At 35.4% G+C, this 21,557-nt stretch overlaps 1 protein-coding gene across 3 annotated transcripts in view; it reads right to left on the reverse strand.

Annotated features, from left to right (window-relative positions):
• Positions 1 to 21,557, reverse strand: part of LOC111159904 (nucleoporin 58) — a 41,248-nt gene that overhangs the window by 16,291 nt on the left and 3,400 nt on the right. For 2 of the 3 annotated variants that reach the window (XM_022522581.1, XM_022522579.1), the window contains exons 2-10: positions 19,479 to 19,621; positions 17,948 to 17,983; positions 15,499 to 15,648; positions 14,713 to 14,850; positions 12,047 to 12,157; positions 7,659 to 7,683; positions 6,492 to 6,557; positions 6,003 to 6,177; positions 1,076 to 1,155 (exon numbers count right to left, since the gene is read on the reverse strand). In XM_022522581.1, coding sequence (XP_022378289.1) covers positions 1,076 to 1,155; positions 6,003 to 6,177; positions 6,492 to 6,557; positions 7,659 to 7,683; positions 12,047 to 12,157; positions 14,713 to 14,850; positions 15,499 to 15,648; positions 17,948 to 17,983; positions 19,479 to 19,621 — 924 coding nt within the window. The remainder of the gene's footprint in view (positions 1 to 1,075; positions 1,156 to 6,002; positions 6,178 to 6,491; positions 6,558 to 7,658; positions 7,684 to 12,046; positions 12,158 to 14,712; positions 14,851 to 15,498; positions 15,649 to 17,947; positions 17,984 to 19,478; positions 19,622 to 21,557) is intronic. The other variant, XM_022522580.1, reaches the window with a different exon arrangement.

The following is a 21,557-nucleotide window of genomic DNA, read 5'->3' on the forward strand; positions in this document are numbered from 1 at the left end:
ATCTGAATAAGAGGAGCATCACTATCCTTGTTAATTTCCTAATTTTGATCACTGAACTGTGGTTATGTAACAGAATATTACATTTAAGGAATACAAACTAAAATACTTTAACATAAAGGACATCATGTCTGCAAATAACTCAAACTGTTCAGGGGTAAAAATATGTATATACACATAAAGAGCAAAGGAACAAAACATATACAGTAAAAATATTAACATGTAAGGAAACCGGATAAAAGATATATGGGGATTCTTTGTTTTATCCTTGAAACTTCTCTATAAGCCTGAAATTATATCTAATAAAAAGTTAAAAGAGAAAGTGAGGGATCAGAAGTCAGACAGACCTATACCACTCACAAGCTCAGGGCTTCACCTCCTCATGCCTCAGGCTCCTCATCTCTAAGAATGGAATAACAACTGTAAAGGTTTTGTGGAAAATGAGATAAAGCAGGTAAAGTGCTAAGCATACCACTAGGCATATGGTAAGCATCTGATAAATATTAGCTATTATTATCTCTAACAATACAAAAGGATATAAAGAAACAAGCTAGAGATCACATGGCAACTTCACAAATACACAACCAAGGTAATGAGATTACAGATGAATTTTTTTCAATTTTAACTTATCTACATTTTCTAATTGCTCTTCCTGAAGACTTATTGCCTATGTGAACAAAACATTTTAAGCAAATAAGTAAAAGGGCTCAACTATTTCTAGAATGCCCTCTTTTAAGAAGGGACTATCATAAAATTATTTTTAAATTAAAAAGTCCTTATTGGTAAAATATAAGATTCTACTACCTGCAAAATTTAATATAGTGGAATAGGCCCTGTAGGTAACAGGTAAATAAAGTTTAACTGCATAATAGTGGTTAAAAGCTTACATCTTAGCTGTTAGTTACCCTCCAATAAAATGAAGGTAAGAACTGCCTGCTTAGGGTTATTATGAGAATTAAATGGAGAAATCCATGTTAAGTGCTTATTAACCCAGGTTTGCTACAGACTAAACTAAAAATTCTTAGCCCGTGTATTGGATTGTTTTGCTTTCTTAAAGTGAGAAAATCCAGTAACTTACTCAGCAGGAGCTGTGTTTTCATGTTGGAGTCCAGGTGGTGTTTTCTGGGTTCTTAAAGCTATTTCAGCATTCTTTAACTCCTAATAGATCAGAGGTTTTTAAAAAACAAAAAACAAACAAACAAAAAAAAGTTAAAAAAAAAAAAAAAACAATTTTCGCTGGACTGAAATTTCAAACAATGCCACACACGTTATGAGAACATGCTATATTTAACCTGCTTTACAAGTTGCTAAAACCTCTTCCCAAACAAGACAAAGTACATATTTAAAAAAACTTTATGATAAATTTATAATGACTTGCTGATCTATTTTAACAACTATGGACTTCAGGGTGCCTCGGTGTCTAGGTCAGTTAAGCGACTGCCTTTGGATCAGGTCATGATCCCAGGGTTCTGGGATTGAGTCCCACACTGGGCTTCTTGCTCAGCCTGCTTCTCTCTCTGCCTGCCACTACCCCTGCTTATGTTCTCTCTCTCTCCCTCTTTCTGACAAATAAATAAATAAAATCTTAAAAAATAAAGAACTATGGACTTCTGTAAAATTCATGAAGTTAATTCATCTACAGCAAAAGACTGCTATTATTTAAAAATCTTTAATATACAAATATAGAAAATGCAGTTTTAAAAAAGCAAGGTAGCAACAGTAATAATGTCGAGGCTGATGTAGCAGCAGTTAAAATTCTGGTAACCTACTATGTACCAAGCACTATGCTAAAAGGCTTTATGTGTACTATATCATGGTCTATCCCTAATAACAACCTTCTAATCTACATGACATCCCCCTTGTGACATCTCCCTAATAGCAATGAAGAGGAGAATTTACAAGGACATGAGGTAACTTGTCCAGACCCATGTAGCTGGAATACCTGAGAACTGTATCAAAGCAGCCCCGTTTTAAAGTTTATACACTTAACCATTCTTATATTGCCTCCTATTGTTCTTTAGTGCAATTCCAATCTTTTAACCAGCGGTTTTTCAAGACTGATATTCTGGTTTTACCACATTACTTCCCACTCTGCTAACACCTCACTGATTTTCAATCTCTAAGTTCTCTTACTAAAAAAAAAAAAAAAGTGCGTTAACTTTATATTCCCTGCAGAAAGCTCTTGCCCTCATTTTACTGTCAAACTAAGTCTCTAACAGTCTCTACCTGTTCTTTCCACTTCCTTTTCACTTTTTTTTTTTAAAGATTTTATTTATTTATAGACAGAGATCACAAGTAGGCAGAGAGGCAGGCAAAGAAAGAGAGGAGGAAGCAGGCTCCCTGCTGAGCAGAGAGCTGGACATGGGGCTCGATCCCAGGACCCTGGGATCATGACCTGAGCTGAAGGCAGAGGCTTTAACCCACTGAGACACCCAGGCGCCCTCCTTTTCACTCTTCATCTCAGTCTTCCATCCTATCTGACTTCAGGACAAATGCCCTGGAGGGCTCTGGACTATTAACTCTGAACCCTGCCTACCTCTTGCCAGGCCAAGACTCATAATCAGTGCTTCTATGATACCAAACTACTTAAACATCATCAAACATACCTATTTCATGGCTCCATTCCTCTGCTTGGTAGTCTACCAGCCCAGTAACACTCATGTTCAAGATGCAGCACAAAGGTATCCTAACTCTGGACAGATGATAAAAGTGCCCACTTGAGCCCTTTGGGCCTCTATCATACCATGTCCCTGGAACATGTTACCCAATTGATTTAACTCACTCTGCCTAGCATATTTTAAGTCTTTGATCCTGAACACTAGTGCTCTGTAACAGATCCTTAAAAATGCTCACCGACTACGTGTAACCTCAACAAACCACTGACACCTGCCCTACTCAAAAAGAAGAAATTTTAAATACTTAAACTCTTAATTAAACTCTTGAGTTATGTTACCAAAAAATTAAGAATTTAAGAGACTTTGCTTCCATAAGGTTCTGGTCTTTGTGATCACAACACTGTTCCTCAGAATTGCCTGTTATTTCCCAAAAAGGTTTTCTTTGAAGAAAACCTTTTAGGGTTAAAGAATACTGATAACTACCTCACTAAGGGAGTAAGAATATTTTCTTAATTGATAATTCACTAAACTGAGGGTAGAGCAGTAATTCCTGAATTAGAAGTAAGAATCTTAGATCAAATTTCTTTGATGTCACCTGTAAAAATTTTCTAAACTTGATTTAGATGACTTTTTTCTTATGAAAACATTCTTTGACTCATCCTCTTCTTTTTTTTGCCACCATTATACTCCACCCAATCTTTTTATCATTTCATTTGCACAACTAGTCTTTTAGTATCTTTGGGGATGGGTTTTTATCTCTGAAAGACTATTAACAAGTCTGGTACATAAAAGGTATTCAATTCTGGGGCACCTGGGTGGCTCAGTGGGTTAAAGCCTCTGCCTTCGGCTCCGGTCATGATCTCAGGGTCCTGGGATCGAGCCCCGCATTGGGCTCTCTGCTCAGCGGGGAGGCTGCTTCTCCCCCACTCTCTCTGCCTGCCCCTCTGCCTACTTGTGATCTCTGTCAAATTAATAAATAAAATCGTTTAAAAAAAGGTATTCAGGGGCGCCTGGGAGGCTCAGTGGGTTAAAGCCTCTGCCTTTGGCTCAGGTCATGATCTCAGGGGCCTGGGATTGAGCTCCACGTCGGGCTCTCTGCTCAGCAGGGAGCCTGCTTCCTCCTCTCTCTCTGCCTGCCTCTCTGCCTACTTGTGATCTCTCTGTCAAATAAATAAATAAAATCTTAAAAAAAAAATAAAAAATAAAGGTATTCAACAAATATTTATGAATGGACTCATCTAGTGCTAGAGTTACAGTGAATCCCATTACAGCATTCATTTCTCTTTTTCTTGAGTTTACCTCCTCTATTACTGTGCTGATGTCCCTTCCCATATAATTTAATACATTTCACATGAAATTTGTAATTTCATGTAATGTTTAATCAGAATCTAAACATTGTCCACTGTCTAAAAGCGTAACTAACATTTCCTTCCTCCTAGAAAGATGATACAAACATATCTGATGATGTATACAGAAGGAATAAGTAGAAAAGAAACATGGGAGAATACATTAATCATATTTAACTGAAGTTTGTAGGCAATCAGGAAATCTGAAAGCAGAAAACAAAGGCTTTGAATTCCTCTTAAATTTCATAGTTTAGAATAGCTACTTAACACATTTTTATTAAAAATATCACAAAGTATTCTCTAATAGTTGACTTGAAGACACATAAGCACATACAAACTTCTAATTTTAAATCAAGTAAATCCTAGGTATTTAATGTACAGCACGGTGACTATAGTTAATAATACTGTATTGTATATTTGCAAGTTGCTAGGAGAGTAGATCCTGAAAGTTCTTATATCAACAGGAAAAGTTTTTTTGCCTAAGTATAGTAGTAGATATTAACCAGATTTTTTGGGTCATTTTGCAATATATACAAATATTGAATCATTACATTGCACACCTGAAACTAATATAGTTTTATATGTCAATGATATTTCAATAAAAAAGGACATATAAGCACTTTTCGAATTTTTACTTAACGTAGTATCACTTTATTTATGAAGAGCATAGCATTCTGATAAGCCCATGTTTTTTGTTTTTTTTTTTTTTCAAGATTTTATTTATTTATTTGACAGACAGAGATCACAAGTAGGCAGAGAGGCAGGCAGAGAGAGAGGAAGGGAAACAGGCTCCCTGGTGAGCAGAGAGCCTGATGCGGGGCTCGATCCCAGGACCCTGGGATTATGACCTCAGCCGAAGGCAGAGGCTTTAACCCACTGAGCCACCCAGGTACCCCTAAGCCCATGTTTTAAAAAGGCGTATCACAGGGGCATCCGGGTGGTGCAGGTATTATGAGATCGAGCCCCACACTGGGTTCCCTGCTAAGTATGGAGTCTGCTGGAGATTCTCTGCCCCTCTCCCTCTGCCCCTCCTACTGGTGAGCGAGTGTCCTCTAAAAAATAAATAAATCTTTAAAAAGGTGTTTCACATAAAGTTCTTTAACAGATGAGAGAAAACTTTAGGGAAAGATTTCTAGACTGCCATGATCCAAAGAAGTATATTTTATAATTGTGAAATATAAAACAAATCATCTACCATCATTCTTCCCCAACAATGTAGGTAAGAACAATGTATTACATATTTTACATATATTATACCATAGGAAGAAAAAACAAGTACACATGAATGGCAAAAAAGATGAGCCTCATTAACATTTTTAACTAAGACATAAGACTGGAAAGTCATCAGAATTTTTAATACTTAAAAAGCATAATATAGTTTTTATTTAATGGCTGACAGATTTTTTAAAACATTATTTTTCTGCTTCGCTTGTATGATATAGCAATTTAGCCAGCAAGCACTCTTAGGAAACAAACTAGTTAAGAGTATCAGCTCTTCCACTTATTGACAAACTCCTCCATTTATTAACAACCTCTCTGCCCATATTCTTATTTATATAACAAAGATAAGATGGCCTAACTCATAGAGTTGTCATGAAAACTAAACTGGACTAATACAAATTGCTTAAAATACTGCCTCATAAATAATAAGAACTCAATACAAACTAGTGACTACTATTATCATAGCAACTTAAAAGTACTCAAGCTAGGGCTCCTGGGTGGTTCAGTTGGTCAAGCTACTGCCTTCGGCTCAGGTCTTGATCCTGAAATCCGAGACTGAGTCTTGCAACTGACTCCCTGCTCAGCAAGGGGTCTGCTTCTCCCTTTGACCCTCCCCCTTCTCATGCTCTCTTTCTCTCTCTCTCTCTCTCTCTCTCTCATCCTCTCTCTCTCAAATAAATAAAATCTTTTCTTAAAAAGTACACATGCTATACAGTTTTCTTACAGTGTATCTGTATCAAGTCTTATAACCTATAAAATAATAATTTCTACTTAAATAAAACAAAACAAAACCCTACAATAAAATTACTGTAAGCTAGTTTACCTGAGCAGTTTCTATTTTCAACTTGTCAATATTAAGGGTGTTCCTCTGTAATCCACTGGCAGCCAGTGACAGAAGCTGCTTCAGAGCTTTAATATCTTCTTGTACTTTAAGCATGGCTTTTGAAGACATTCTACTAATTTCTTCTTGTACCTGTTTCTGTTCCTTCACAAATTTCCTAAAAAGATACATAAAACTGAATTCTAAAAAAATACACCTTTGGTTTCCTACAGGAAAAAAGTACATCTACTATAGGCTGGTCAGAGTCCTAGTGTTTTAAAGAAAAAGGAAATATTAAAAATTCATCCACAGTTCACATGCTTTTTTCAGAATGACAGTAACAGAATTTTAATTCCCATTATTCTGCTTTGTTTATAAAAATATTAAAATTTTTACCCAAGTTAAAATGTTTGAGGAAGAAGAGATGTTCCCCTTAAAATAGATTCTAACATTCTTCAACATGATATATCTAATTACATTTGACACACTTACTGGAGGTTTTCAACATCCTGGCAGATGACAGGAGGTAGATTTTCATCCTTCAGTGCTTTACTATCCCTAAGAAAAATGCCACAGATATATCAAAGCCATTGAGGTTATAAAGCTGACAGCTGAGTTCCACTACATAAGTGTTAAAAGGGAGGAAGTTAAACAAATATTCCCCATTTATAGCTCTCATGGTTGATTTCAAATCTCTTTATAAAAAACTGTTGTTTCCTGACCTTTAAAGTAGCTTTAACAATTCATCTGACAGGGAGATTTCTAAAAAGACTGGCAACTATCATAAGTACACATAAATGCATCTGACCAAATGTTTAAGAAAAAAATTAGAAAATACAAGAGATTAAATATTGAACTAAGTTCCCCTGGCTCAAAAATTCTATGACTGACCTTTTATTCAGTTCAAAAATATTAAAGCATTCATTAAAGAAAGTCTACAAACTTCTCATAATGAGATGCTCATTATATTTTACTTGATTTTTATAATTCAATTTATTCTACAACAAAATAAAACCTAGGGATAGGCTAAGGGAATCATAAATATTTAATGAGGATAGGAATAGGTGAAATTTGGCATGCTGTAATGTAATTATGAGTTAAATTTCAGTCACAGATCTGCTACTACTTCCTTGATAGAACCCTAAGCAAACCTCAGTCTCTTCCAGCTTTCTCATTTATGTAATAGGGCTAAAATATACGTAAGATATTTTGGAGGCATGAACTTGATCATTTATTTACAAATGTCTTATCTAATGTAATACAAATTAGGTGAGAAAATATAAGTGGTAGTAAAAATAGTGATATTCAAACCTATATGATGTATATGGAGGCTTCTCTCCCTCTTCATCATCAGAAAATGAATGGGACTGATATAGTAGTTTATATATAAAAGGTATATATACGTAAAACTGAGCATAAAGTATTCCAGAAAGAATTGGTTATAAACTTTCCTAATGATTAAAAAATTAAAGATCTGACCTTCCAAAATCTTTCCAGAGCATATGTTTTATTATTTTATTTTAGACGAAAACTGAGTCAAAGAATTTTTCTTCTAAATGTCTATATAGTTTCATTTACTTCCAATGATACCACCTGCCTATAAATTAACAAATAAAATTCTTCAAATAAAATACTTTAAAAGTTAAATTGTAAACTTACTCTGGTCTTGTTCCTGTTTTATCACCTAGAAAATTCAAGAAGCTTTATGTAAAAACAGGTCATTTAACAATGTATTCCAAATTCAAGTTTTAATATAACACAAACTTAAGTATAAACAGAAACTTCTAAGCATTTTACAGACAGACTCTTAGACATCATGTGAGGTCACTTGTCACAAACTCCAAACACAACATACTATGGGTACATGTTTGTATACACATAAACAGATAGTTACGTAGCTGATTTGTATCTATTTCTTTCAAGGACAAGAATCTTCCTCTTTCAACTATCATCTCTGAAAAATATTCTTGCTTAGCACAGTTTACCTCCTGCAAGTTCTACTTGATGCTTTCTTAGGTTCTATCAGTTTAGAATACTAAAATATGTCAGACTACCTGGACGTCTCTAAATATTTTACAAAAGCAGCAATTTTTTTAAGATGATGCTTTTAATGTGTGCAGATATATCAACAACTTTCTCATGAACACCTATTTAGTGGTTATCCTTATTAGTGTATGTCTAAAAGTAGAAAAGTAAAAATGCTCCGTCAGCAAAATGCAGTGACTCACTTTCTGCTTTTCCAGAATTTATTTCACACTGCAAAATAAGACCTGCTTAATTAAGAAAATACAGGAACACACAAAACTTCATCCCATCAGAGAACCTAATGGTTCCTCTTTCAACCTGTTTTGGCACTTACACACACACTTTTAAACGTGATCAGGATGACCGTAAGTTATGTTAACATATCTTCTCAGGATGTTGTAATTAAGTCTTTTTCATGTCACTTAACATGATTTTAAATGACCACAGAATACTGATGACATAGCTGTATCAGAACCTTTATGCCCAACCCTCTTAACATATAAGCATTTACTATATAAACAATGCTGCTACAGTCAATGTCTTTATCTCCAAATACTTGTGCATGACTTTATTTGTATTAAAAAAAAAAGAGGAATTTATAGGTCAAAGATTACATCAAGGAAAGCTGACGTATTATCAAGCTGATCCTTTAAAACAACTTCTTCCCACCTACTATGAATAAGTAATTTTTCCACCACACCCTCAACAACAATGTACATTTTTCTAAAACAATCACTGCCAGTACATAGGTGAAAAATGCCACTTCATTATAATCTAAATTCATATTTCTGACAGTACTAAGTAAAATATTTCAAATATTCATTAGACAAGCCTATTTCTCCTTTAGTGAATGGTCTATCCAGGCTATTTGTTCATCTCTGAGGTATGTTTCTCACTGACTTCTAAGAGCTATTTCAACATTAAGCATATTAATTGTGTCATACATATACTTTATGTGTCTATTTCTAAAATGAGACCCTAATTTTAAGATACATCTCAATTTCGGATGTTAAAATGTGAAGAAAAAAAAAAAAGCATCTAAACATCAAGTATTTTACTTCCAATCTGTCATTTACCTTTTGCCTTTATCCATAGGGTTTCTTTTGTTTACCTTTTTAATCTAACTATAATTTATTTTTCCTTACTTTGTATTTTGATATTTCTCTTTCATAGTTTAACATTTCTGAAATTGGTATCCATGTTCTACAGATGGAAGCCTTTGATTGGATGAGACACAGTAAGATAAAGCAGGGATTTAATTTTTTTCCCACAGACTTCAACTTTTTTATTCATTAACGTACTATTTTGCTCTTTCTTTGATATCCCACTTTTATTATATTTACAGAAGTTTATATACATACAAACCTGCGTATATAAAACTTAGGCCTGTTTTTAGCCTGCCGTGGGCCCTGACTAGTCCATCTAGCTTTGCATCTGTAATACCTGTAGACTGCTATAAAAGCTCGCTGTCAGCACTCCACCTCTGTTCCTGCCCTCCTGCACATTATCTTCCACATGGCTGCCAGAATGCTCTTCTTCAAACACATATCTCATGTCATATTATTCACATCAAAACTCTAGTAGGTCTCAACTGTCCTCCGTGTAATTACAAAACTCTTTAAGATGACACACACGGCCCTTCCCTTTATGACATCTGGAATCTGATCTTCCCATGCTGCAGCTCGCTGGTTTTCCAGCAGTTCTTCAAAAGAGTAAAGATCATCCTTGTCTCTAGATCTTACTCCATGCTGCCCCCACTTACAGAACATTGCTTCCTACCTCTCTTCATCTATCAAACCCAATACAGCAGGTCCAGGCTAACTAATGCAGCTGCTAGGGAAACAGAGAAATCCTTTAGATTAATAAAGAACCCCTTGACACGTATAGCAGGTTAAAAGGAACTGGATGTGGTATATCAGGTCATGTGCACTTATTCTACATACTCCTTTTGTTCAACTCTGAGGCACAACACGAGAGGAAGACAATGGGGGGAAGGTGGAGTGGGGGGGGCTAAGGGAGATTAACTCCTTATATTTCTCTTACTCCTTTGCCTCAATCAGGTCTTTCACGTGGAGCCTAAAAGCAATTACAATAAAGAAAGAACCAGTTTCATAATTAAAATCAAAGTAGTTCAAGGGTACCAGACTGCTTCAGCTGATCAAAAAAAATAAGCTGCTAAAACATCTAAGATTATTTCTTCTAATTTTGATGCGGCTACAAACAAAACTAAGTAAAAACAAGAGACAGACCCCTATGTTTAAAAATCAATTTTCAAGGCACCTGAGTGGCTCAGTTGTTAAGCATCTGCCTTCAGCTCAGGTCATGATCTACGGTCCTGGGATCAAGCCCTGCAGCAGGCTCCTGGCTCAGCAGGAAGCCTGCTTCTCCCTCTCCCACTCCCCACTTGTATTCCCTCTCTAGCTGTCTCTTCCTCTCTGTCAAATAAAATTAAAAAAAAAAAAAAAAGTAAAATAAAATAAAAATTTTCATTCAAAGTTATCCTAAATTTTCTAAGTTTAAAAAGATTTTAGGATAGCCAGCTTTTAAAACAGTACTTCACCCAAGAATAGTATGTCTACATAATAAAAACCACATCCAAATAAAAAATTCTTACATAGATATATGGACACCTTCATCTGTTACCTCATTCTAAGTTCTTCAGAGGATTCAATGCAATAAGTGAAACATGCTCTCATCAGAGGCAGAAGAGACATTGCAAGACAAAACAAAAAATCATGCACAGGGAATCAACAAAACTAAAACATCTTTCAAAATGAATCTGGATTGGTAATTTTTAAAAAGAACATTCAGCATTGCAAGAGCACAGTGAGAAGGGCATTTTCATACTGGCTGGTGGGTAATAAATTGGTAAAATCTTTCTAGAAAGTAATTTCACAATATTTACCAAGAGTCTCCAAAACTCTCTCTCTCTTTAAGCCAATGATTCAGTTTCTAGGTATTTGTCTTAAAAAAATAATCAAAAATACGAATGAAAATTTATAATAAAAGCAAACACATAGAGAGCACTTACTATGTGCCTGGCTCTACTGAAGTTTTATAAATTGTAATCCTTGGACCAACAACGTCAAGTAGTTACTGTTCTTTTCCCCCACTTTACAGATAAAGAAACTAAAGCACAAAGGGATAAATAACTTGAACAAGGTCACAGAGCTTGTAAACAGTTGAGGGGATTTGGAGCCAGATGATTTCAGCTCAAGTCTATCCCCTTAAGCTACAATACCACATTGCCTCTCCCCATAAAGATGCTCAATATGTTGATACTTCCTAGAATATACAAACTGAAAACAAACACTAACAATGGAATGATGGCTGATTAATGATGTATGGATTCATAAAGCTGATTTAAGCAGCAATAAAACACTCCTAAAGAATTACTGAACTGACAAATATTGGTGATATAACATATGAGAAAGAACAGGTTACCAAGCAATACAGTTGACCTTTGAACAATGCAGGGATTAAGGGTCCTAAACACCCAGGCAGTTGAAAATCCGTACATAATTTGATTCCCCAAAATCTTTACTAATAGCTTCCTGCTGACCAGAAAGTTTACTGACAATATAAAGTCTATTAACACACACTTTGTATGTTATATGTACTACATACTGCATTCTTACAATAAAATAAGATAGAGAAAAGAAAATATTAAGAAAATCATAAGGAAAACACATTTATAGTACTCTACTTTTATTGGAAAAAATTCACATATAAGTGGAACTAAACAGTTCAAAGCATGTTGTTCAAGTATCAACTTATACACCATATATGCGTTCATGATCCCAACTTAAGAACATATATCAATACACACACTGATAACTACATAACCATATGCATAAACAAAACTCAGTTTTCTATAAAAATAAAATCTTAAATACGTAATACACAAAAAATTTGTGAGATACAAAGTAAATTTAAAAGTAAAAACTTTACTACTGAACATATAACTAAAAATCTTCCTGACATAGAAATTTAAGTTATTGTTAGACCATAACATTACTTACTCTTTTTATCTGATGAGCTACTAAAATCTATACCACCAAGACCTTCATTGCCTGCAGTTGAAGTAGCTGCTGTGGTTCCCAAAGTCAAGCCTAAAGCATTCTGTCCAAGTCCTACAAATAAACCAAATATAATTTATAAAGTCTTTACAATGATTTTCCCTTAATGGCCAAAATTCTCAAATGCTTTCAAGTTGGAACCCATTTTTCTTCATAATTGGTTTAAGCAAATAACACGGAATAAGTCTAAAGCTGGGATTTAATGGTGTATGTAGTCTGGATAATATAATTTTAACTTCTTTACTTTTTAGGTAATTTTTTAAAGTGTAGACACACAATGTCACATTAGTGTACAACAGTGACTTGAAAAGTCTATACATGCTATGTTCACCACAAGCGTCACTACCTTGTCACCATACAACCTTATTAAAATACCACTGATGATATTCATCCCTGTGACTTATTCCATAGCTGGAAGGTTGTACCAACCCCCCCACCCATTTTGCCTGTCTTCCCTACCCTTTCTGGCAACCATCAGTTCTCTGTATTTATGGGTCTATTAATTTTTCTTTACTAAAAAGGTCAGAGTTTATCTGTTAACTCAATAAATGTGAACATACTACTTGTTTTTTTTAAATCCTCCTGAAAAAGCAGTTTTAGTTTGTATATTTTCAGGTGAATACTTCTTGTCTTCTAGTCATGCTTTGTAATTGGATACTTTTAAAATAATCAAGTATTGGATGTGTTAATAATTTGATGGGCATTTACAATGTGCATGTATATATGAAATCACTATGCTCTACACTTTAAATATCTTACAATTTTACTTCTCAATTATACCTCAGTAAAGCTGGTAACAGATAAATAAATTACATAAATAAAATAATCTAGTAATGATTTATAAGATTTCAGTATAACATAAAGCAAATAGTTTCATTATTCATGAAATTGAAAGAACTGAGAGTCAGAAGCCTTACAGTTCAAACATCAAATTTCATACTCCCAAGCTTTTTCAAAAAAAATTTAATGAAAGAAATAGACTTCATTTATTTAAATCCTACCTCACTGACAAAAAGAATTGAAGGGGCTAAACTATAGTTAATCTTAAGTTATGAATGTATGCTTGTAAATCAAGTAGCAAAATTTTAAAGACCACGCACTGGTAAATCATCTAAGTCCACGCATTACCAAGCTCGCATAACTTTGGTTCTTTTTGGACAGATGCTATTTACTTTAAACAGAAGAAACAGTAGATGTACTGAATAAGAGCATGGGATATATGAAGACTGGATTTAAATACTGACAATGTGTGAAAAAAAATACAGCTAAATAAATGTCCATTAAAAAAAAATCAGGGGTATCTTAGCACAACCGTAAATCAAGCACTGACATGTGTCTAGAGCCTAATAAAAATTGTAACAGGCCTAAAAACTCATTGGCAAGACACAAAAACAATCCTCCACCTCCCCTTTCTGTTATTTTTGTGTTTTACTCTCATAGGAATCTTTAGGAGAGATGTTTAAATACTTATCCTACAAAGAAATGTATGTTACAGTCATCCAGTGGTTTAGCTATTAGGAGACATTTTAAATACCTACAAGGTGAGACTACAGTGACAAAGATAAGTATTTGAAAGATAATGCAAACCTGAATGCTACAAATTTTTACAGATAATCTTCACCAACTCCTTTTTTCCCCTTCCACTGACCCAGAGTTTCTTCACTAAATTTAGTACCTGAACAGAGTACATGAAAGAGCTGTTTAATAGAAAACACTAGGTCATACTCCTTCATCTCTCCCACATGACCAAGTATTAGACACCTATGAGGTATTGAGTAAAACTTCTGAAATTAAATAGCCATTATATATGAACATATATATTACTGGAAATGCTATGATTTTAACATGTTTCAATGCCAAAAAATATGTTTTTCCTAACTCATAAATTGTTAAAGAGAAATTCTTGATGTTATATTGCTATGTGAGATAATTATACAATGTTTTCAAATCAGAGGAAAGCTTTTCTCCTCCTACATGATATTATATTACATTATATACAGTATCATGTTTCCTCTATTATTCATTCCCAATACTCAAAACATCGACAGAATCCTTAACATGAGGCTAATTTCAAAATAAGAAAGAAATGAAAAATCAATCCAAGATGGAAAATATTAGGTATTCTCTGCCAACTGAATTGATACTTTAGTATTTTGCTTGACTATAAGTTTAATACTTGTGTTCTAAAACCTCGCCTTCAAAGCATGCTAATACCCTTTCCTGATGCCTGTAATGGAAAGCCATTCTTAAAACCAGGGCTTGAAAGGTCAAGTTGTTTTATAATGAACTTAGATACCAAATGATCCAAGACTCTACAACTGCCATTTATTGATAAACTTCTCTAGAATAGTTTATAGGCTCCTTAAACAGGCCCTTCTTTGTTTCTTTATATAGTCGGTCAATACTGAGAAGCAGAAAAATTTTTTTCTAGAATATGGCTAAGATGTCCAATTATGCATGAAAACCATTATTTTATAATTCTGTTTTCATACTAAAAAAAACCATTCAGGTTAAAGAGACAAAGTGGTCTGTTCAAAAGGTCAAAATACAGATAAAGTAAATTTAAATATAAATATTTACTATTTCGGAAAATGAATACCATCAATTACCTGATGTGGCTGTATTTGAACTCTGGAAAAGTGAACCTCCCAAACCAGCTAAGGCTCCCCCTAAGGAAAGGCTTGTTGATGCGGTAGTAGTTGTAGCTGTTGTTCCGCCCAAATTATTTAGGGTAAATCCTGTAGATGCTATAAAAAGTAAAACTGTAAGGCTTCAAAAGGAAACATCATTTCTAAGAACACTGGAGAAAATACAAAACATTCCCCCTCCACTACCAAAAAAGACAGCCCTCACATCCATGACAAAATTCACTCTCGTTTTTCCTAAAAAACTACTTGCTAAAGATAAAATTACATATACTTAAGAATAAAGAGAAATAAGACCATAACGCAAACGCTAGTGACACAAATAAGAGTTCTAGGTAACACTAGAATGGTATAAGGTAACTGATTCCAGAGAATAATAAAGAGTTTTCAATCCAGGACACCAAATTCGCCTTCAAAATGGAATGAATCCTAAGGCAGGCAAGGTTTACGCAAATTCTTTATCCTTTCTCGTCACCAATATGCACCTTGAAAACAAAGTGAATATTAATAGTTTTACATTTTACCTCTCACCCTGTCCCTGCTTTGCTCTGTAAATCGAGATCAACTTCCGGGATGGCCCCTGCTGCTTTAAAGCCAATGATGATCTTTGTAGGATCATAATTGTTGAGTGATTAAAATAAAAACTTTCCAAAACTGAAGTTATCTTTAATAAGGTGGATACCTGTATTCACCAGCCAAAAACAAAACAAAATTCAACCACAAAACGTGACTTTTTCCATTCTGCCTCACCTGCTGGAGTTGATGTCAGAGCAGACGAAAGAGTAAGACCACTAGCTGAGGTAGAAGTAATAGGGAGAGCAAATGGTGTGGCAGATGCGGCAGGTTTACTGAATCCTAAACTGAAACCTGTTGTAGATGCAGATGTAGTAGTTGGCGTTCCTGTGTCAAACAAACAAACAAATCCTATTTTACCATAACTGTATATGTATTACACCAGTTTCAATCAGGAACCCTAAAAGTTCGTGACCCTATTTTTGTAGCTAGAAGGATACGTGGGTGGGTATGAAAAAGGAAAATATAGAAGTTGGAACCAAATCATGGTAAATAATTAAAAGAGGATGCTATGATTTAGGAAAAGCAAGAAAAAGTCCCATCAATGTGGTAATACTGAAATCCAATTTCAGTTCTACCCCTGGATTTCCCTAAAACTGGATTTACCTAAAACAGGACTTACCCTTCCTTTGCTCTATACTCAACAGAAAAATATTCCTCCCCTCCAAGGCTATTTAAACCACCGTTCTCTACTGTTTGCTCTTCCTTTCTTCTGTCAACTCTTGCTACTCCTTCCAGTCTGCTTTTGTCCATCTCCTTCCTCTGTTCAGTTCTTAAATGATACTGCCTATGGCTCCAGGCCTGCTCCCATACTTCCCAACTACAGAATCTCAACTAGGGGAACACGGGTCTAAATCTATACCTACCAGAGTCTCCACTGGTTAGTTCTACCAGGATGTCCCTTAACTTTGCACCTCTACGCCTCCCTACACAAAAAATTTCCTAAATCCCCTGCTATGGTCCACTCAGTTGCTCAAGCCAGAAACCATAATCACCCCTGACATCCCTTCTCTCTCCTGCACTCTACTAGTCACAAATCCTGCTGATTCTACTGCAGAAATATCCCTGGATTATAAGCATCCTCAAAACCCTTAGCTCAGGTCATCTCCCTCTCAAGAATAATTATAACCTCTTAATTTGTTTCTGTGCTATCAGTCCTTCTAAACTTTAATCTATTCTTGGAATTATTTCAGTTACTTTAAAAACAAGAGAGAATACCAACAAAAAAAATACCCTGGTGATTCTCTCTGACTGAAGGCTCTTATTAGCTCTATACTATCTCTACACTAGAGTCAAAAGGCGTGGCACACAACCACCTTTCCTATCTACTTCCAACCTGCTCTTCACACCCCCTCTCTCCCTACCATTCCCACTTCTGAATCCTAAACTCTAACCAAGTACTCTTCCTACTTCCCTGAATCCCCTTATGACTGGGCTATTGCACTTCTCCATCAGGAATGAGGTTTCCTGCCCCCAAAATAAACCCCTACTCTTATCTTCCTCTACTTTCCTTGGTGCCTTTCATACATCTGTTAGAGCACTTATCAGGTCATACAAGAACATATTACTATACCTGCCAGTCACCTTCACCTCATTACCCACTGAATGCCTTACTAATACTCATGCTCTTGACATCATTAGTACCACCCTCACCACGAGTATCATCACCACACCAACAGCTAATACTAAATGTTCAAAGCATTATGTATACTCAAGGCCACAGAGTTAGGAAGTAGTAGCTGCTCAAAACTATTAAATGAGGAAATACATAATGACCTGCATTTTGGCTTTCCCTAAAGGCACTGAGAGAAGCAGCTGCCAGAAATTAAACTTCTGGATTGCCCTTACCACAACCAGAAATTCCTGCCAGAGTACAGTGGTTTGAAATCCTGTATGGGTTCTAAAATCTCAGAAAATAAGAGAATCCAACTTCTTGCCCCAAAGCCAATCCTGTCCAAAACTCTGGTAGTGAACAGATCTGTTACACTTTCTGCTGGTAACAGGTGAGTAGCAACCAAATGAAGAAAGTCCACCAATCTTTAGTTTACTTCAAATTTTAATTAAATTAATAAATTTAACTTTAACTGAGTTTCCTCACTGTCCTTTCATTCATTCATTTCCTTTGACATTATTAACTGCCACCCTACTTACTCACATTCCCTTTGGCATATCACTACAGAGAACCATGCGTTTTTGAGCTGGAAAGAAACCCAGAAACTTTTCAGTCCTACCCTTGTTTTACAGATAACCAAAAGCTGCCAGATACTACATGACTACCTAAGACCTCACAATGATTTGGAGGTACAACCAGGGCTTAATTCTAAGACTTCTGGTCTATAGTTTGTTGCTTTTTTTTCACTAAAGGGGTTCAAATGACTACAAAAATACAATGTAAAATAAACCTCCAGAGAAAAAACCATTTCTGTATTTAAAGGGTTTTTTTTTGAATTAAAAAGTCATTGACTTTTTTAAAAACTCCAATACTGAAAGGTTGTATGATGAGTCAGTGTCTGTGATCTATATTAGGTTCCTTACATGCTTCCTTCTATACCCCAGCTCTGTGAGATATTAAGAAAGAGAAGAGAAGAAAACCACAGATCTGGGATCTTTCCTCAAAAATTCTTACCCAGAGTTAATCCTGTAGTTATAGTTGTTGCTATTCCTGGGGACAAAAAGAGAAATAAAATTTAATCATCAATGGCAGATGACATTTCGGGGGGGTTTATTACAAGGGCAAGACTTAGAGTCACCCTCAGGATATGATACTACAACAACCAGTATCTTCCACCATAACCGCTAATAGAAACGTTCTTCCTATAGCGCTGGTTTTCATATTACAGGCTATATATAATTATATAGGGAATAAGATTTATAAATGCAAACAACTACTGCTTATAACAACATTAGGCAAGGAGAAAAAAAGCTACCCCAAGCAAACACGGGCACACAAAGTTGTTTCAAGGAGCTCACTGGCGGCTCCCGCATTCCTGCAGTTCTTACATTTTCTATGTGTGGCTGTGAAAAGTTGCATCAAAGCTGGAATGTCAGTGCAAAAAGTGGTAACAGAGACCAAGAGGCCCTGACGGTAGAGAATAAAAAGTAAATAAAGAAATAAGCTTTTTAAATGGCAGCATTACTGAAACATATTTTTAACTTAATAACCAAATATTTAATACTTAAAATGTTTTTTAAGTATTAAAAAACAGATTTTTATTATCGAAATGTCTACCAGAAACCTTGACCTCTTGCCCTTTTCCCATTGAAACAACTGTTTTAACAATACAAAAACTTAAAACGTCTCTTAGGAAGGCAAATTATGTTATAGCAAGAAAGGATGCTGACTGCCCCCACATATGCTAAATTAAATTAACGTCCAAGTTGGTAAATTTGACTTATCTTCACTAAGGTAAAACACTGCATTATATACTCTAATGTAAAAATTAAATTAATTCTTTATATTTAAAGAGGTGTATCTTCTTTGTGTCAAGTATACCAAAAAAGAAGTTATTTAAAAAAAGAGATCTTGGGATGCATGGGTGGCTCAGTTGGTTAAGCGGCTGCCTTCAGCTCAGGTCATGATCCCAGGGTCCTGGGATCAAGTTCTGCAATGGGCTCCTTGCTCGGTGAGGAGCCTGCCTCTCCCTCTGCCTCCTGCTCCCCCTGCTTATTCTCGCTCTCTCTGATGAATAAATAAAATCTTAAAAAAAAAAAAACACAAAAACCTCATTTCTTTAAATTTGTTTTTCTTCTTTTTTTAAGATTTATTTATTTTTGAGAAAGAGCTGGGGGGAGGGGGGGCAGTACGCAGCAGCAGGATAGGGAAAGAGAGAATCTCAAGCAGACTCCCCAAGGAGCTTAAAGCCCAAAGAAGGTCTCATTCTGCAAGCATGAGATCATAACCCGAGTGGAAATCAAGAGTTAGACCCTTAACCAACTGAGCCATCCCAGGAACCCCTTTACACTAGAATAGATCATAACCAATGTTAGGCCTATCACTGGCCCTTAATTCCATATCCCTATATATTTTTTCATCTTAATATTTATCATTTTTTAGGTCTTGACACCAATGACAATCCCTATAAAGGGAAGAGATATAGACCAGAACCTTAAAAAGAATATCCCATACCTACTCCCTGAAATGTGACAATCCTCCTTACCTGTATTTGTTCCTCCTAGAGTGAACCCAGTGGTAGGTTTCGATCCAAAGAGCCCGGTTCCAAAACCACCTGAAGGAGCAGATGTCGTTGCAGGAGTTGCAGTGCTTCCAAGAGTTCCAAAATTGAGCCCCACTGAAGGGTTGCTTATTTATAAAAAACACAAAATAAAGTCTACTAGAGCCAGCATTTCCTTAAGAAAAAAAAAATTAACTCTTCAAGGTTAAACACCTTCTTTCTTTTGACATATTCAATATATTGCCATAGAATACAAAAAGAACTAACAATTTATTTTTAACCAACCAAATTCAAATATTTTCCTGTTCTCTTTAAAAATAAGTCACATACAAAAGATTTCAGATCCCAAGGAAATCATAAACAGTATCACATATTCTCCTTTTCTAAGTTTTACTGACAGTTAGCATATTTTAAAATGGCCAGAGAAATCCTATGAATGTGGATCATTTTCCTCTTGAATGACTCACGTATAGTTCACATTTCTAAATAAATTTGTTCTTTCCCAACTACTAAATAAAGAAAAATAAAACATACTCAGAAATAGAAAAGTTATTTTAATTGATCTTTGCCACCTCTCTGTTGCTTTATCACCATATTCATGGATTTAGGCAGGGACAGGGGGATACAGTTACTTTTCTTGTCACCAAAACAGCATTAAGAACTGGGGTAGGGGTGAGAAGAGGAAAAGGACTAAACATAACCTGGCAAGAGTAAAATACAAAGCAAAATTACCCTCTATCCAGATTATGTGTTCATCAGCAGAAATTCTCTTCAGAGTTTCCGAAAGCTTAAAATGAACAGCTGGTAATAGCAAGTGATGTGAACAAAGCTCAACTTTCAACTGTTCTTATCAAAACTCAGGGGCTCATATTTGCTATCTACAGTGGGAGAACAAATTATTAAAATAAACAAAAAATCTTGACAACCTGATACTCCAAAAATTGTACAGGAGAGTTAAAAGAGATTATAACACATAACATAATGGGAGCTCCCATTCATCCTACATAGGTATCTTTATTCTGTCTGCCTGCCCTTCCAAAGAGACATAATCACAAGAGAAGCCAAGGTCAGTTTTAAAAAGCTTACGTCTGGGACACTGCAATTTAAGGAGGCAGCAGTGTTATGGCTGGGTTCCAGTACCAGCTCTCCAATGTCCTGGGATTTGTATGACATAACTTATCCTTCTTGATCCTCTATTTCCTCATATGCAAAATGTTAATAACTGTGCCCACTTAACAGATTTTTTGCAAAAGATTAAGAGATTTTGCATGGTGAATTAACTTCACTTAATAAATGTTATTACTGTCATCATTAGGAACTTAATAAATTCAACTAAACACATTTTATACAAGGTATTATGCCAGCCAATCACTGTGAGGGGAACAGAACTTGAAATCAGTCATCAACACTGAGTAGGGGGGCAAAAAAAAAGGGAGCGTGCCCTGTGTCTTAGTTTATCATTGATTTTAAAATGATCTCTAGGAACATAGGTATGTGAAGTACAGAAGGTTGGCAAAACAGGGTTGCAAGGTCTCACCAACAAAGCACAGAACTTTGAACACTTAATCAACTGAGCTAAAAAGGTATTTTAATAAATGTTATTGGCAAATTTTGAAGATCTCAAATTAAGGAAATGGTTATTATGCTCTCCTCCCTCCCAAATAATTCAGTGATCCCATTTGGTTTTACTGCTATTCCATAAATATATAAAGATGCACAATGAAATTATGTATTTTTATTTTTTCTGAAATTATGTATTTTTAGACAAAATATTTAAAATTTCTTGACAACTTAAGATAACTGAAGACACAAGGCATTGTTTCATAATTAAATGTGAAAACATTACCAAAGAAATACATCAAAGTGGTATCTTCTTACTAAGAAAGCAAAAGAGGGGCGCCTGGGTAGCTCAGCGGATTAAAGCCTCTGCCTTCGGCTCGGGTCGTGATCCCAGGGTCCTGGGATCGAGCCCCGCATTGGGCTCTCTGCTCTGCAGAGAGCCTGCTTCCTCCTCTCTCTCTGCCTGCCTCTCTGCCTACTTGTGATCTCTCTCTCTCTCTCTCT

The sequence above is a fragment of the Enhydra lutris genome, unplaced genomic scaffold (genome assembly GCF_002288905.1).
Source record: "Enhydra lutris kenyoni isolate GAN:26980312 unplaced genomic scaffold, ASM228890v2 scaffoldscaffold71, whole genome shotgun sequence".
NCBI lineage: Eukaryota > Metazoa > Chordata > Mammalia > Carnivora > Mustelidae > Enhydra > Enhydra lutris.